The sequence below is a fragment of the Eptesicus fuscus genome, chromosome 7 (genome assembly GCF_027574615.1).
Source record: "Eptesicus fuscus isolate TK198812 chromosome 7, DD_ASM_mEF_20220401, whole genome shotgun sequence".
NCBI classification, from domain to species: Eukaryota; Metazoa; Chordata; class Mammalia; order Chiroptera; family Vespertilionidae; genus Eptesicus; species Eptesicus fuscus.
In genome coordinates, this window is record NC_072479.1 from 70,507,819 (window position 1) to 70,525,883 (window position 18,065).

At 44.3% G+C, this 18,065-nt stretch overlaps 1 protein-coding gene across 13 annotated transcripts in view; it reads left to right on the forward strand.

Moving 5' to 3' along the window:
* The first annotated feature begins 1,993 nt into the window (after positions 1-1,993).
* Positions 1,994-18,065, forward strand: part of CAPRIN2 (caprin family member 2) — a 45,046-nt gene continuing 28,974 nt past the window's right edge. For 8 of the 13 annotated variants that reach the window (XM_054718485.1, XM_054718486.1, XM_008140528.3 and 5 more), the window contains exons 1-3: positions 1,994-2,182; positions 3,783-3,845; positions 15,199-15,285. In XM_054718485.1, the coding sequence (XP_054574460.1) occupies positions 2,009-2,182; positions 3,783-3,845; positions 15,199-15,285 (324 nt within the window). In that variant the 5' untranslated portion in view covers positions 1,994-2,008. The remainder of the gene's footprint in view (positions 2,183-3,782; positions 3,846-15,198; positions 15,286-18,065) is intronic. The other 5 variants (XM_054718487.1, XM_054718488.1, XM_054718491.1 and 2 more) reach the window with 1 other exon arrangement.

An 18,065-nucleotide genomic window follows, 5' to 3' on the forward strand; every position in this document is an offset into this window, starting at 1 on the left:
GGGGCATTCTGCTCTTGGAGGCTGAGTCTTTTCTTTGGACACGTGGCTTTCCCCCATCCTACTGTCAAGGATGGACTGACGGGGGTGGTGGGGGGGTGGGGGTGAGGGTCAGAGGTGGGGGCAAAGGCACCCTTGCGTTTCAAGAGTGCCTACCTACACCACCAGAGGCTCCAGCTCGGTTTAACTGGCAATTCCTCAAAGGGCCTGCGACCTTTATCGAGTGATCGAAATCACCTGTTCAAGGTCGCACATGCAATTATTCCTGTTTGCAATCAGCAAGGTCCCACAGGACCTTGGCGGGGAGGGGGGGTCTACGGCGGGTCGGCTCTTGGCTTCACACCGGCTCTACCTCGCGCCCCGAAACCTGCGCAAACGCGGGGAGACCGCGCCCTCTCGCGATCGCGTCCCCGCCGCGGCTGGACCTGGAACCAACGCTCCCCCCCCCCCCCCCCACCCGCCCAGGCTGCTGCGGCGGCCGCGGCGGAGGCACCAGAGGAGGTGGTGTCGGACCGCACGGGGCTGCGCGCGCGGGCGCGTGGGGGGCGCGCGCCTACATAAGCCCCGCGCGGCTCAGCGCGCCGGCCTGGGAGGGAGCGCTGAGTCGGCGAGCGCCCGGCGCCGCAGACGCCGCCAGCTGGCCCGGGAGCCGAGAGGAGGGAGCCGGTAGGAGACGCCGGGGCGGGTGGCGCCGGTCCACGGACAGAGCTCTCCTGGCTCCCGCCCGTCTTCGAAGGCCGGCCCGGGCTGCGGCACCCGCAGCGGCCTGCGGAGGTGAAGCCGGGCTGCGGCGGCTGGAGGAGGCGGCTGGCCGGGCCGGGTGGGCAGGGCTGGGCGGCTCCAGCCGCTGTGAGGTCGGGGGCGGCTCGGCATCCCCCGGGCGGGGCCCTCTCGGCGGTGGTCCTGGGTTTTTTTCTCCGGGTGCTCCCCTGGTGGGGCGCCTGCAGGAGTGGCCCGGGCTGGTGCCTGGGCGTCCCGAGAGCTGGGGGGAGGGCGGGGGTCGGGGTCCCCGGGGCGCCTGGCGGCGGCGGGTGGAGGAGCGCCTCGCGCGGGCCCCCGCGGGGGTTTGGGATCAGCGCCGACGTGCCTGCGGCTGGTGATGCCCTGAGTTTGGGGATGCTCCTGGGGGTGCAGACACCTCCGATGCGCGGGGCGAGGCGTGTGCGAAGGCCACTGACCGGGGCCGCGTCAGGCTCCCCAGGATGACCCCGGGAAGCGGAGGTTGGGTGTAGTTATGGGTTCGTTTCTACAAAGCAGAAAACCAACTTGGGGCACTCGTAGCCCGAGAGAGTCAGTACCTCGCTGCAAAAGTGCGGTGGCGGCGGACTTGCCTGGCTGGCCCCAGAGCAAGCAAAGGGAAGTTAGCCTTGTTCCAGAAGCCACTTTTCAGTTAGGGAGTGAGAGCTCTAAAAAAATTGTGTGTTGTGGGTTGTTTTTTTTTTTTTTTCGGCCTTCCTTCCTTCCTTCCTTCCTTCCTTCCTTCCTTCCTTCCTTCCTTCCTTCCTTCCTATATTGTCAGTGACTGGGCTTCAGGCTGGTGGTGGGGGATAACGTGAAGAGGGGAAAGCCCGTTTTCTTTGTGTCATTAGAAAGTCTTCAGAATGCAGACTGCTGTCCTGAGAGGAGGAGCTCTTGCTTGAGCAGCACTTCTTCCTCGCGTGTGGAGAACTGAGTTTCTGGAAACGTTCCCCGTGTTGTCGATTTTGCTAGTAAAAAGGTGCCGGTCCTTGGCGCTGATTGCCTTCGGCGCAGGGAGACGGAGGCACCCACGGCCTCTGAAGCATCCCTGGGCGTTGGGCTCGCTCGCTTCTGTGGAGGAGAATTTCCAGGGAGTGGGTCCAGATGTTCCCGGGAGGGGAAGGCCCGGATGTGCCCCTCTCGTCCCAATGTACTGCTTAACTTTCCCCCCTTCCCTCCTTCAGGATCAGCTGTTTCAATGGTGCAGTTCTCTTCGTCGCCTTTTGGTTACCAGTCACCTTCGGGCCATTCGGAGGAGGGAAGGGAGGGGACCATGAAGTCGGCCAAGCCCCAAGTGAACCACAGCCTTGGGGAAAGCCAGCGGGCTCTGAGCCCCTTGCAGTCTCCTCTCCGGTCCGCGGCCTCTCCTTCCCAAGCATATGAGACCTACATTGATAATGGACTCATATGCCTTAAACACAAAATTAGAAACATCGAGAAAAAGAAGGTAACTTTTTTTTTTTTCTTCTTTCCTCCTCCTAGCCAGGCATATGCACCATTTCAGATAAGGGTTAAGGAACTGGCATTTTGGCTTTTAATCAGGGCTCATAGATTCCTTCCCAGAGACTTAACCTTGGGATCTAGCTGGCTGAAAACATAAAAGCAGGCTAAATAATGGATATATTAAACATGTTCTGTTTGTCAGCATGACTGAATACAAATATTCTTCATAGTAAAATTATGCATGCTACTGTTGAAATATTGGAAGAGCTAGCTACTTTAAGTCAGATTAATTCCTTGAGTGTAGTAGTAATGTTTCTTTTCGGAGATTGCCTGATTTTTTTAGCTCGTTTCCCGTGTGACTTTCTGCAGCAGTGGGCATTGCAGTATAGATGCTGCAGCCACTGGAAGCTTTAACGATGGTGGAGCCAGAAAATGTTTCAGCACTAATTTTTGTGTTGCTAGGTGATCCTTTAAGATTGGTAGGTGAAAGCATTGTAGAGAGCCTTGCAAAGGGACTCTGAGGTTATACTCAGCCTCACGTTACAATAGATGCTGATGTAAAGATCTCCACATCATTCCTCATTTCCTGAGTCATGTAGCCTGTGGAACAGTTGCTTTGTTGTGTCATGATTTTCTTTGCTCGTGATGATAAGGTGAGTCATTCACTCTCTGACCTTGGCATCAATATTTTTATGCCAAGACCTAGTTACACCTTAGGAAAGTTGTTTGTAATGGAGGAGTGAGAAGAGATTTTTTTTTTTTAAAAAAAAGAGTCTGATTGACTTTGTTTCTTTTCCTTCTAAAAATGTTTTTTATTTTAAAAAATATACCAAGGAACGAAGTGAAGAAGGGCCAGTTATGAGTAGCTTCTCTGTAGCCCTAGCTCTTGCCAGTTGTCCTTTGAATGCATCGAGTTGATCCCCCGTGTGATAAGGTGAGCGTGCCTGCGTCAGCACAAGCACAAATTCCCTGCCACAAAACTCAACAGGTGACTAACGGTTTAAGCATGAGGTTCGAGCAGGGTTTCTCAACCTCAGAACTATTGAGTTTTTTTAAAAAAAATATTTTTATTGATTTCAGAGGGGAAGGGAGAGGGAGAGAGAGATAGAAACATCAATGATGAGAGAGAATCATTGATCAGCTGCCTCCTGCACACCCTATACTGGGGATTGAGCCCACAACCCGGGCATGTGCCCCTGACTGGAATCGAATCTGGACCCTTCAGTCCGCAGGCCGATGCACCATCCACTGAGCCAAACCAGCTAGGGCCAGCACTTTTGAGGCTGGATAATTCTTTGTTGTGTGGGTCTGTCCTGTGATTGACTAGTTAATTCTCTGTAGTCTAAATATGTAGAGAGGCTATTAAGAGAAAAAACTTTTATTACTTAACTTTTGTAATACCAGACAAATGTTCATTCGTGTGTGATATTTTTCCCCCTAACTAGAACTCATGTACTCAGTTGCTGCGTGCTTTGTAGTAAAGTGATATTTTTGCAGATTGATGGATTACTTTAGTAACTGTTTTCATAAGAAACAAAGTCTAGTATTTATTTCCTTGAGAATTTTATATCAGACTATAATAGATGCAAGTTTCTCTTTTGTAGCTCAAATTGGAAGATTACAAGGATCGCCTGAAAAATGGAGAGCAACTTAATCCAGACCAATTGGTAAGCGATTTTATGATACTTTGGTCAGACTTGCTGGTTTCCTTTTCTAAATAAAACTGTAGATAGACTTGATGAGACCAAACATTTGATAGGCCAAAAATGATCAGTGAAATCTGGCTTTTTTTTTTTAACCTAACTATAAATATTAGACTATTTATAACTTTTTAAAATATTGTTTAACTTGTCCATGGTATACTTGGTAATTGCAAGTTTTATCTAATTTAGAGGAGGAGACTTTTTTGCAATATGGAAATAAAAAAAAAACCCACAAAAAATGTTTCATTGATGTTTACCATTTTGACTTGATCACATCTCCTGGCTAAGAAGGGACAAATTAATCTAAAAGTTATTTGCCTGGCTAAGAAGGGACAGATTAATCTAAAAGTGATTTGATCTAGCTTGTTCATCTATTGTCCTTTATCTTCTCCACGAAGGTTTTTGGTTGTGTGTCATAGATACTGGCATTCAAGGACTTCTCCCTGGCCACACTGACTTTTCTTCACTGGCTTGAATTTTTGTGATGTAGTAGATTATGGTTTTGATGAGGCACAGATTTGAATGGTGTGAGCTCTGACAATGATGTGCTCATGTACTATAGCTGGTGAGAGGACTTAGCTGGACATCCAGCATCTCAACACGGGTTTAAGTAGTCATAGTATGTTCAGTAACGTTTAGAGTGATAAACTTTTTCTTTGTGTAAATAGCTGTAAAGAACGTGTTCTGATAAGGTAGGGTTGTTAATTTGGGGGAAATTTGGGGGGTAAGGATGATGGTTCTCATGATAGCTCTCTATACAATATCAAGGACATGGTTATATTTCAGAGCTCCAGCCAGACAAACTTGAATTGCAATAATTCTTACCATCTTTATTTTTCTTTTCTTTTTAAATTTCTTTATTGATTAAGGTGTCACATATTTGTCCTCATCCCCCCATTCCCATCCCACCCCCCTCCCCACGCATGCCCCAACCCCCTGTTGAACTTAACCGTTGGATAGGCTCATATGCATGCACACAAGTCCTTTGGTTGAACTCTCCCCCTCCCCCCCACCCTCCCCTATCCTCCCTCTGAGGCCCGATAGTCCGATCGATGCCTCCTTGCTTCTGGTTCTGTTCTTGTTCCTCAGTCTATGTTGTTCATCATTTCCCCTAGATGAGCGAGATCATATGTCACTAGATATATACTTATGAGAACTGAATGTGAGACGAGCAATAATAGTTATGCTGACAGGCAAATGAATCAGTCTGTAGTGAGTTTCTTTCTGGACCAACAGTTCTTTTGAGACCCAATTTCAATGTCCACCAGTTCCTTATGTGTACATGTCAGCACTGACCCCTCAGCTCTGGATGGTGGACAAATGGTGGTAACGGAGGTCCGACTCCCTCTGCTTTGGTCTCGGCCGGACCCAGGGGCACGGCTTCACCCGGACTAAGGGGCACGTGGCCTCACCCAGACCCAAGGGGCGCGAGGCCTCACCCGGGCCCGGGACCCAGCCTCACCCGGATGGATCCAGGGGCACACGGCCTCACCCGGACCCAGGATCCGGCTTCACCCGTACCCAGGGGCGCAAGGCCTCACCCGGACCCAGGGGCACATGGCCTCACCCGGGCCCAGGGACTCAGCCTCATCCGGGTCCAGTGGCGCGTGGTCTCGCCCGGACCCAGGGGCGCGTGGCCTCACCCGGGCCCAGGGACCCAGCCTCACCCGGGTCCAGGGGCGCAAGGCCTCACCTGGACCCAGGGGCGCGTGGCCTCACCCGGGCCCAGGGACCCAGCCACACCCGGATCCAGGGGCGCGTGGCCTCACCCGGACCCAGGGGCGCGTGGCCTCTCCCAGACCCAGGGGCGCGTGGCCTCACCAGGACCTAGGTGCGCGAGGCCTCACCCGGATCCAGGGACACATGGCCTCACCCGGACCCGGGGGCGCATGGCCTCTCCCAGACCCAGGGACACATGGCCTCACCCGGACCCGGGGGCGCGTGGCCTCTCCCAGACCCAGGGGCGCGTAGCCTCACCCGGACCTAGGTGCGCGAGGCCTCACCTGGATCCAGGGACACATGGCCTCACCCGGACCCGGGGGCGCGTGGCCTCTCCCATACCCAGGGGCACGTGGCCTCACCCGGGCCTAGGTGCGCGAGGCCTCACCCGGATCCAGGGACACATGGCCTCTCCCAGACCCAGGGGCGCGTGGCCTCACCCGGACCTGGGTGTGCGAGGCCTCACCTGGACCCGGGACCCAGCCTCATCTGGATCCAGGGACACATGGCCTCACCCAGACCCAGGGGCGCGTGGCCTCTCCCAGACCCAGGGGCACGTGGCCTCACCCGGACCTAGGTGCGCGAGGCCTCACCCGGATCCAGGGACACATGGCCTCACCTGGATCCAGGGGCACGTGGCCTCTCCCAGACCCAGGGGCGCGTGGCCTCACCCGGACCTAGGTGCACGAGGCCTCACCCGGATCCAGGGACACATGGCCTCACCCGGACCCGGGGGCGCATGGCCTCTCCCAGACCCAGGGGCACGTGGCCTCACCCGGGCCGAGGTGCGCGAGGCCTCACCCGGATCCAGGGACACATGAATTCTTACCATCTTTATAACCACTTGTTGCTCTATAATATTAACTTTGATTTCTCTTTTGAGAAATATGCTGCCAACTGCCAATTTTATATTTGCCAATAGATTAGTTTTGTGAACTCTAGATTTCTTTGTCCAGTTGCCTGTTTGACATCGGATTTTACCCTGCCCGCCAAAACCCATATCCCCTTTATCTTAGCTATGTCAGTTAATGGCTTGATGGACTAGAAGGATGGAGTTGCCAGAAAACCCTGGAGAATTTATCATCTTGCTCTTTATATTTTACATCTAGCCCATTAGCAAGTCTGATTAGTTCTTCAAAATAAATTTAGGGACTGACCATTTTTCATAAATTCTGCTTCTGTTATCCTGGTCCAAACCACATCATCTTTCATCTGCATTACTGTAATAGCTTCCTCAGAGGTTCTTCTGCCCTGCCCTCTCTCTTCAAATCTCTTCTCAATATCGTAGCTTCTGTAATCCCATTCACATGCAGGTCAAATGGTCATTCCTCTGCTTAAAAGTCCCCATTGGTTCCCATCAGGGTGGCAGCGTGTCCTTGCTGTGGCCTGCAAAGCCCTATAAAATAGGCTCCCTGCTTCCTTTTACATCTATTGCATCTCCCATCCTTCTCTCCCTAGTTACCTTCAACCCAGTTACACTGGCCTTCTTGCTGTTCCTCAAACATCCCAGGCACACATCTGCCTCAGGGCTTTTGCATGTGTTGTTCCTTCTGCCTGGGATATTCCCCCCCCCCCCCCCCCCCAGATGTCTAACTATTGGGGGTAAGGATGGGGAGCTCAGTTCCCACCCTCCTTCCGCTTTTGGTTGGAAGGTCATCCAGTAAGCCTGTCTTGACAACACGATACCTCTGTTTTCCCATTCACATTCCTTAGCTACTTTCCTTTCTTAAATTTTCTTCATAGAAGCACTTCTCTGACGAGCTGTAAAGTTTTGTTTGTCCTTCCCTTACAGTGTAATTTCCATTAGAAATTTTGTCTGTTCACTGCTGTTTTCCTAGTACTTAGGATAGTGTGTAGTATATAGTAGGCATGTAGGCATGTGGATTATTACATACTAGAGGCCCGATGCACAAAAATTCATGCAGGAGTAGGCCTTCCTTCCCCCTGCTGCTGGCACCAGCTTCCCTCTGGCACCCGGGACCTGGGCTTCCATCCTCCAGCCACTGGCAGGCACCTGGGACACAGGCTGGCTTCCCTTGGGCCCTGGCTTGGTCAGGGAGGAAGTCCGGAATGACATCCGGAAGACGTCCGGTCTAATTAGCATATTACCCTTTTATTATTATAGATAGATTTACTAAATATAAGATGATTGAATATTAGGTTTCTAGATGTGATTAAGCATATGACTTGTGTTACTTTTGAGAAATAACATCTCATACAAGCATTGTATATTTAAGGTAGAGATTTAGAAAATGCAGATAAGTCAGAAGAAGAAAAACCTATAATCTGACCTCTCAGAAAATAGCTGTCCATAGTGTAGTATTAAGAAGCTCTAAGTTTAGGTTTTAAAATTGGTACTAATTTACATAGTTCAGAAATTAGGAAAGATTAAAAAAGATGCAGTTTTTATTCACCCTGCCCTTCCTCTGTTCAGTTTTCATTTTACAAAATAATAACTGCTAATAGATTCTTATATATCTATTCAGAGTTCCTTTAAGCCTATATAAACAAACATATATTCTTCTTCCTGCCTTCTCTTTTTCCATTTCCTATATAACTTAGTTTAATATAAATACTTAGGGGGTCTTTATTTTTGCTTCTTCCTTAAAAAAAAGTAGACTATTTTTTGAGCAGTTATAGGCGCATAATAAAATCGAACAGAAAGTATAAAGAAATTCATATACCCCTGACCCCATGTTTGCACAGCCTCCTTCACCATCAACATTTCCTTACTAGAGTAGCACATTTATTATAATTATAATTTATTATAATGAAACCTATGTTTATGCCCTGACCAGGTGGCTCAGTGGGTTGAGTGTCATCTCATGCACTGAAAGGTTTGTAGGTTTGATTCCCGGTTAGGGCATATACCAGGTTGTGGTTTCTATCCCTGGTCAGGGCACTTACAGGAGGCAAGCAATCCATGTTTCTCTCTCACATCGATATTTCTTTCTCTCTCTCACTCCCCTCCCTTCCTCTCTCTCTAAAAATCAATAAAAACATTTAAAAAATGATTCAGAGGGAAGGTGGGGGTTGGTGGGTGGGTGGGCAGAGATTAACCAAAGAGCTTCTATGCATATATGCATAACCCATGGACACAGACAATAGTGTGGTAAAGGCCTGGGGGGGTGCAGTCTGGAGGGGGTCAATGGGGAAAAAAAGGGGGACATCTGTAATACTTTCAACAATAAAGATTAAAAACAAAAAACCCCACAAAACCAACCTATGTTTACACATCATCATGACTCCAAGTCCATAGTTTACATTTAGGGTTCATTCTTGGTGTTGTGCTTTCTATGGGTTTGGGGAAATGTATGAAGGCATGTATCCCACCGTTATAGTATTGTACAAAATATTATCCCTGCCATAAAAATCCACTGTGTTCTACCTACTTATTAACCCCTTTTAAATATCATGTCAGTGTTTCCATAATGCATGGTCTTTAAAGTTTGGTTGAATTGTTCTGTGAAACAGCCTGTTTTTTTGGGGGGAGGCATGGGGCTCGAGTTTTTTTTTGTTTTTAATATTCTCTACTTTTTCTTTGGAAATTGTTATGTTTAGATTTTTTTGGAGTCAACTTTTCAAAACTTTCCTTGAAATTTACTTATTTCATTCAGTGTCAAAAATTTATTTGCAAAGACTGGGACAAAGTAATTAAAAAATAAATAAAATTCGGGGGATGAGGAAAGGGCAATGGGGGAAAAAAGGGCATATGTAATAATTTCAACAATAAAGACTTATTTAAAAAATGAATGAAAAGTCATACCTTTAAAAAAATAAAGATGAGTAAACAACAACAAAAAAGAAATGGAATCATAAAAAAATAAAATTATGTTTCTGTGTTACTTTGTGTTTGTTTCTAATTTTTTGTGTGGTTGTAATTTCCTCAGTTTACTTTTAAGTTAGTGGTTTTAAAAAAATTAAGCCAGATTTTAGACTTATTGTATTTGTCTCTTTTTCTCTTATCTTTATGCTTTTCTTGGTTTATTTGCTTCATTTTCTGAGTTGAGTGCTTAATTCATTTCCTTCTCACCCCCCCCACCCCCACTGATTTGTATTTAAGGCTGTAAATTTTCCTTCAAGTATTGCTTTCACTGTGCATTATGGGTTTGACACTATAGTTTCAATATTTTTGGCTAGAAATGTTATAATATTAGTTTGTAATCTTCTAATCCAACAAATATTTGTAATGTTGCAAGTAAAGCTTCCTATAATCTGCATGGCTATTGTAACCTCTTTTGGTAGTGTAACTCTTTTTTTTTTTTTTTAATGAATCTTTATTGTTCAGATTACAATTGTTTCTCCTTTTTCCCCACATATCTCCCCACCACCCAGTTCCTACCCCCACTCTTCCCTTACCTCCCCCCCCCGCTGTCCTTATCCATAGGTGTATGATTTTTGTCCAGTCTCTTCCCATACTCCCCACACATACACCCCTTTGCCCCTGAGAATTATCAATCCACTCCCATTCTATGCCTGATTCTATTAAGTTCACCAGTTTATTCTGTTCCTCAGATTTTTAATTCACTTGACTTTTAGATTCACTTGTTGATAGATATGTATTTGTTGTTCATAATTTTTATCTTTCTTCTTCTTTTTCCTCTTTTTAAAGAATACCTTTCAGCATTGCATATAATACTGGTTTGGTGGTGATGAACTCCTTTAGCTTTTTCTTATCTGTGAAGCTCTTTATCTGCCCTTCAATTCTGAATGATAACTTTGCTGGGTAGAGTAGTCTTGGTTGTAGGTTCCTGCTATTCATCACTTTGAATATTTCTTGCCACTCCCGTCTGGCCTGCATGGTTTCTGTTGAGAAATTAGCTGATAATCGTATGGGAGCTCCCTTGTAGGTAACTGTTTTTCTCTTGCTGCTTGTAAGATTCTCTCTTTGTCTTTTGCTCTTGGCATTTTAATTATGATGTGTCTTGGTGTGGTCCTCTTTGGATTCCTTTTGTTTGGGGTTCTGTGTGCTTCCTGGACTTGTAAGTCTATTTCTTTCATCAGGTGGGGGAAGTTTTCGGTCATTATTTCTTCAAATAGGTTTTCAGCATCTTGCTCTCTCTCTTCTTCTGGTACCCCCATAATTCTGATGTTGGTTTGCTTGAAGTTGTCCCAGAGGCTTCTTACGCTATCTTCAACTTTCTGAATTCTCTTCTCTTCATGCTTCTCTGGAAGAGTGTCCTTGGCCTCTTTGTATTCCAAATCTTTGAGTTGATTCTTGCAATCCTCTAGTCTGCTTTTGGGTCTCTGTATAATATTTTTTATCTCAGTCAGTGTATGTTTAATTTCTAGTTGCACCTCATTGAATTTATCGGCCTTTTCCATGAAATTCTTGAAAAACCTTATAACTGTGGTTTTGAACTCTATGTCCAGTCGCTTGTTCTCCTCCATTTCTTTGGTTTGTGATCTGTTTCCTTGCCTTCTCATATTCTCTGCTTCCCTAAGTTGGTAGGGTAGTTTTGTGTACTAGGTGTCCTATTGGTTCAACGGGTCAGCCTCCCAGTTACTTGAGGTGGACACTCTTGGTGTACCCTTGTGTACTGTGTGTCCCCCAGCAGGAGCTACAGCAAGGGCTAGTTTTCTCCTCCTTTGCTTGGGCGGTTTTGGAGCAGTCTGACTGGAGCTGCAGTTGGTTAAGCTGCTCCAGAACTGGCCATTTATATGAAAAAGCCGCTGTGTGGAGCCTGGGCGGGTTTGTTGAATGTGCGGGGCGGGGCCTCTGGGTGGGGCCTCAGGGCTGGGTGGGGTCTCAGGGCGTCACTAGGCTGGGGTGTGGCCAACGGCGATGGCTGCCGTCAGCCGTCTCTGCCTTTCGTTTCCAAGTCCCTGCGCCCCTCGCTCCAGCGCAGTAAACAATGATTGCTGGGTGCACCACTGCAAAAAAGTCACTCTCACTTTCCGACCCGATGGCCGAGAGTCCAGCTTCTCCCCGTAGGTGCCTGGGTCCCCCGAGTGTCCCCAGAAACTGGATTTCAGAGCGATTGGGAGCTTGTCTCCCTGCGGGTTGAAGAAAAGCCGCGCACCCAGCCGCCCGCCGCCGGCCCGATTCGAGTGCCTCCGTACCTCAGCTTTTCAGCGATTGTGCTTCTTTCTCTTCTTAGTTGTAAATCTTCCACTCAGCCAGCTTTCCCGTGGTTCTGGGTGGTAGACGTTTTTGTCTTTTAGTTGTATTTTTGAAATTGTTGTGTGAGGCAGCAGATTAGTTGTTTAACTATGCCGCCATCTTGGTTCCTGGAGTCTGAGTCTGGTAGTGTAACTCTTAAGTAAACCTATAAAGACTAAGCTATAGACTGTTATGATTTCACTAAGATTGCACACAAGCCTATATTTCTCATTTGAAATAGTAAGAAGAATGTCTTAATGATGTTTTCTAGAGTCCCATTTGTAACTTTAGTATCGATTTTGGTTTTTGTCTGGATTTGAAATGGAGAACCGAGATTCAAGTAAATGCTTGAGCAAAGAGAGGGGTACTTGATGCTTTCGGTTCCGACGAAGTTTTTATTGTTAAAGAATTAGGATTTGGTGACCATCCCTTGCTGCTAAACTCTGACCCTACTTTATATTTAATGCATAATGCTAAGCTCGTTAAGTAATGTGGAATCTTTTCTATAGTCTCACTGCTATTGGCCTAGTCAAGGCAAGCCACCTAAATGTTACATAATCTTCCTAATTAATCTCCTTGTCTTGAGACCTTCTTTTCCAATTCACCAGCTCTCCTTCTCCTAGTGTTCTTTTCTTGAAACAGAAATCTCAGTATTTGATTCTATTGAAACGTTTACATTCTGTTCAGAATTTTTAGTATATTTGAGGCTCTCTGAGATCATGTTCTGAACTACTTTTTATTTATTCAACAACAATATACTAAGTACCTAATCTGGGAGATGCTGTGCTTATTGCTAGGGTTATAATACCTAAGGTACAAATTTGATTGCTTGTCCTCATAGATATAATGTGATGGGGAAGAGAGGCAGGAAATAAGCAAATATACATGTGATGGACGTGAAGGTAAAGTACAGAATGACAGTAGAGTGTAATCAGGAATCTAACCCAATCTGGAGAGTTGAGGACAGCTTCTTTGAAAAAAGAAGTGCTTTAGTTAAGACCTAAAAATTGAATAGCACTTACTTAGCCAATTAAAGTGGGGAAAGAGAAAGAGCAGTGTCGGCAGATGCTAACATGTGTCAAGGCCCTACGAAGGAAAATGTTTTTACAAAGGGCCGTTCTAAGAAGGCCAGTATGGATGGAAGGATGAGCCTGGATGGGGAAAGACATGTTCTGTAGATCCTTGTATGGCATTTAAACACTGCTTTTTCCTAAGGGCATCAGAAATGATATAGATATGTTTGAAGCAGAGAATGAATGACTGCAAGGATCTTTAATTTTGTAGTTAAAAACTTCCCTTTTCTATGTGAAGAATGTTTTAGAGATGGTAAATATGGATGTAAGGAGACCAGATAAGGGTTGGCTGTAGTTTAAGTCAGAGATTTATGAGAGCTGTTTCCTAGGTGGTGGTAGAGGGGTTTGAGTAAAGTTTTGGGATTTGAGAGGTAAAATCAACATAGCTTGATAACTGGATGTATGAGTAGAGGGACGAACCAAGCGTGGTTTGCAAGTTCTTGAACAGTTGGATAGATGACCAAACCATTGATGTATTGGGCTTGGAAATACTAGGAAAGAAGAATGTTTTGGAATGGTGGGATGCAGAGCTCAATTTTGGACCACTGGTTTTTAGAGAGGAGAGAGTGGAAAGGCAGGGAGGAAGGAGGAAGGAAACGAGGGAGGAAGATGAGAGAAAGAGAGAACATCAATGTGAGAGAGACACATTGATTGGTTGCCTCCCACAGGCGCCCCAACCAGGGCTGGGGACTGAACCTGCAACCCAGGTACGCTCCCATGCATGACCAGGAATCAAACCTGAGACCATTTAGCAACAGCTGCCGGGGCTACTTTGATGAATCTTATATATGTCAAGTGAGACACAAGTGCCAGATTTTTTTCAGGGTACATACTTATAATGAACTTCATAGGTAAAAATGGCCAACTGTTTTCCAGAATTATTGTACCATTTAGTCAAATACTGGAGTTCCTATTGCTCTATCTCTTTGTAAAGACTTAGTATTATCAGACTTTTTAAAAACAGCATTAGTGAGTTATCATATACATAACAGAAAATTAACCCATTGTGAGTATAGAATTCAATGAGTTATAGTAAATTTGTAGAGCTATGTAACTGTCCCGACAGTCTAGTTTTAAAACATTTTTATAAACCTTCTAAGTTCCCTTTTGTGCCCTTGTTTGCTTTCTATCTCTCTAAATTTTACTTTTCCTGGGTATTTCTTTCACATCTGGCTTGTTTGACTTAGCATTATGTTTTTGAGGTTCATCCATGTTAGAGCCTGTATTTTCATTTTTTTAAATTGCTGACGAGTATTTCTTTGTATGCTTTATACCACATTTTTGTTTATTCACTTACCAGTTGCTAGATATTTGGATTATTTTTATTTTGGGCTATAATAAATAATGCTGCTATATAAATCTGCATATACATCTTTATGTGGACATAATGTCTTCATTTCTTTTAGATACATATCTAGAAAGGGAGTACTATGCTATTTTGATTATGGAGGCTTTATAATATACTAGAGGCCCAGTGCATGAAATTCGTGCATGGGAGGGGTTTGGGGGAGGTCCCTCAGCCCAGCCTGCACCCTCTTGCAATCTAGGACCGCTGGCTTCTAACCGCTCACCTGCCTGCCTGCCTGATCGCCCCTAACCACTTGCCTGCCTGCCTACCTGCCTGCCTGATTGCCCCTAACCACTCTGCCTGCTTGATTGCCCCTAACCACTCGCCTGCCTGCCTGATTGCCTTTAACTGCTCACCCCTAACCACCTCTGCCTCAGCCCCCGTCACTGCAGCTTCGTCCAGAAGGACATCCGGAATGACGTCCAGAAGGTCGTTAGGCTGTCCGGTCTAATTAGCATATTATGCTCTTATCATTATAGATCTTTCTTTGGTCGGACATGTTTCTTGTTCTGTTTCATATTGGCTCTTAGTTTTTCCATATGGATTTAAGTTTAAGTCCTATGAAAAACCTACTCTTCTAATTATCATCTTTATTCATCTGTGAAATCTTTAAAAAAATTGTCTCTTTTAATTTGCAGTATTTCTGTAACAATCTTACTTAATTTTGCCTGTCATAGGTAATTGTTTACAAGTCTCTTCTACCATAATATACATTCCTTGAAGTTTCTTATCTATCTGTGTGATCCTAGTTTTGCTACTTGTGTAATATATTTGAGTAGTAAAATGAATATTGACAGGAATCCTGTTGGCTCAGTGCTCTTAAAACCCCAAGGTTTCTCTGACTTTATAGATATCATCAACATTATTATTATGGCTCAGATTTCTAGTATAAAATTTGAATTTTTAAATTTAACTTTATATACCTTCTAAATACTCTTTCTACTTTTTAAATTAGATATAGTAAATGTCTAATCCATAAAGTCTTAAATCTCTTACGTTTTTAAGGAACACTTATTTTGACATATGTGTACACAGAAGTTCACAGAATTGGTGTTTTCTTCTCCTATTTGGTAGGAAGCAGTTGAGAAATATGAAGAAGTGCTACATAACTTAGAATTTGCCAAGGAGCTTCAGAAAACCTTCTCGGGACTGAGCCAAGATGTGAGTATGTTTTCCTTAAAACCTGTTCCACCACTGATCTGGAAGAAAATGTCAAGAGTCTGCTGATGGTACTTCGTTACCATCCATCTCATTCCTGCTGATATTTTATTGTGGATGTGGGTTGAGCATAGCTACTCCAGAACTCGTGTTTTCAGATTTCTGGAGCCTCCGGAGCAGCGGTTGCCAACCGGTGGTCCGCAGATCACTGGTGGTCTGTGAGGTCCGAAAGGTTGGTGACCGCTGCTCCAGAGAACACAAATGACATCTGAATGTGAGACACTGTGGATAAAGTATTAGTTATCTGATTAATGTGTATTATTTCACTGTGGAACCATAGAAATCACTGAGAAGGGAATAAAAACTATTTTTATGGGTACATTTATTAAGTATATTTTAGGATTTAGGCCTGTACATTTATACATGATAGACTTTTAAGGTCAGCATTACTTAATGTATTAGGAAACATGGAATTGGTAGCCTCTTCTGGAGACCAGGGCAGTTATTATCAGGAAGAATTAAGATTCATGTTAGAGTTAGTCTGGTCTCACCTGTTAGGTTCTCTATGTTGACAATTCAAACTTTTATCTCTGGCAAATTGAATCAGTAAATAATGTGAAATCTTAAGCATTCATTAATGGAGTATTCTTCACTGTTTTAGAATCTTAGTGAGAAGGCCCTTGTAAGATCATGTTCTAACAATTGAAATTTAAAAAAAAATTTATTTCTGTGTTGGGGAGCATACCGCATAAGATAGTCTCTTCTACTTTCTGGTTATTTTCTTCTTGTACGGTGAACTGAAATTCTCTTCTCCATTTCTCTGGCATCAACCACCAGCATACCCTGCCCCTCCAGAAAAAAACCTGCCAAAACCCCAAAACATACTTTCTAGGCTGAAGACATCTACCATCTTAATCTTTGTAACATAGTCCGGAGTTCTCTCTTCTGGATGTCTGCCTTCATTAACTCTCAGAGGTAGTGTGTAATCTAAAATAGCCTAGTGTAGAGCCACTACCTTCTGTTTTCTGGATATTTCTGTTAATGTAAGCCTAAGATGATATTAGCTCTTTTTGTCAACCATAACATATTTTAACTCATTGTTACTCATGAGTTACTTCATTTTAGTAATTACTGTTAATTCCACAGTTATTAAATATTTATAGTCTATTTTAGATACAATACTTTTAAGTCAATTTGTTTTCTTGTATGATCGATTCTCCACTCCCTCCACCCCCAAATATGTTAAGTTTATTTCGTTTTGGTTCATTTTACTCTAAAACGATCATATCAACCTTCTGTTTGGATGGTTGGAAGTGTACTTTTAATACTTAAAAATTCTCCATTGACACTCTTTACTCAGAGTTACCCTATCAAATTTTAATTTTCCATACAGGAGTTTATTTTTTCAATATATGGTTTTTTGTTTTTAGATATACATCTTTTTTTTTTTAAAATACTTTCCATGTGCCAGGCACCTACAAAAATCCACTTGTTTTTATAGCAACCCAGGAAGTAGATATAAGTTGCCCCCATTTTTCAGATAAAGAATCTGAGAATCAGAACAAAAGGAACTTCTTCAAAGTCATATGGCCAGGAAGTGGTAGAGTGAAGGTAAAGCTCTAATACTTTTCACTCTTAAAAACTGTGTTCTTTACTTTACTTTTATAGATATGGTACCTGTATATTCACTTGTTTTTCCACTGCTATGGTCAAGAGGTAGCTTCCAAACCGCCAGATTTTGTTATGTGTGGGATTATTTTTCTTTATTTGCACTAAAGGTGAGGTGCTAAAAAGTACTTGGGAATGTACCTTAATGAATCGCAACCATAGAAGTGCTTGTCAGTACCTTCCAGCCCAATAATTATTGGGCTCTGCTTTTACTAAAGTGTTTCTTTTGTCAAATCTCTTCTGTGATAGCCAATTTTGCAGCTTGTGTAACATTTTCTTCTTTCCCTTCAGCCCAGCCACACCTCTCTTAGTCTGCGTGATAGGAGCTCTATCCCTTGCTGGGGATTTATCATTTTGCATCATGGTTCAGAAAATAAATTTGATTATTCAAGACTGTTGGTTGATAGCAGTTTATCCTTCTTCTTATTTCCAACCAGTCCCCTACTGGAAGAAGAGAAGATGATGTAACCTGACTTCTTAGCTTCTATATAAATAAGGAGAAAGAGGCTGTTGTCAGTGATGTTTGTGACAGGAGCATCTGATTATAATCTAGGAAACAACATGCTTTCTTACTTGATACTTGATTGACTCAGCAAATGTATGAAGTCTGTCATGTGTCCAGCTCTGTCCTGGGCACTAGTGATATATTGGTGAACAGCGGACATATAGTCTTTGTCATCATGGAGTTGAAGCCCAAGGGAGGGAGGGGGAATGGCAAATAAATAAAAAGATAACCATTTAATGTAATAGATACTTGGATAGAGGAAGTTCAGGGTAGCATGAACCCATAAGAACACCTAATCCAACCTTGGGAGATGGCTAACTAGAGATCTGAGGTTATCTTGTGATACCATCTTGAAGATGCCCTTGGCATCAGTTGCCTTTCCCTACATCATCATGAGACTGTGTCATCATGAGACTTGGATAGTTCGACTTGCATCTGCATATTTTTTCCTCCTCTCAAGCGGAAACGGAAACTACTGTAGTAGTTTGGTTAATTAGTATTGCAGTGAGTCCACATTGAAGTCTTGGGAAAGATTTTCTGAGCCTTTGCCATCCTGAAGAAAATACCCTTACCCATTAACCCCAACCAGCCTGTGCCTCATTCTCAAACT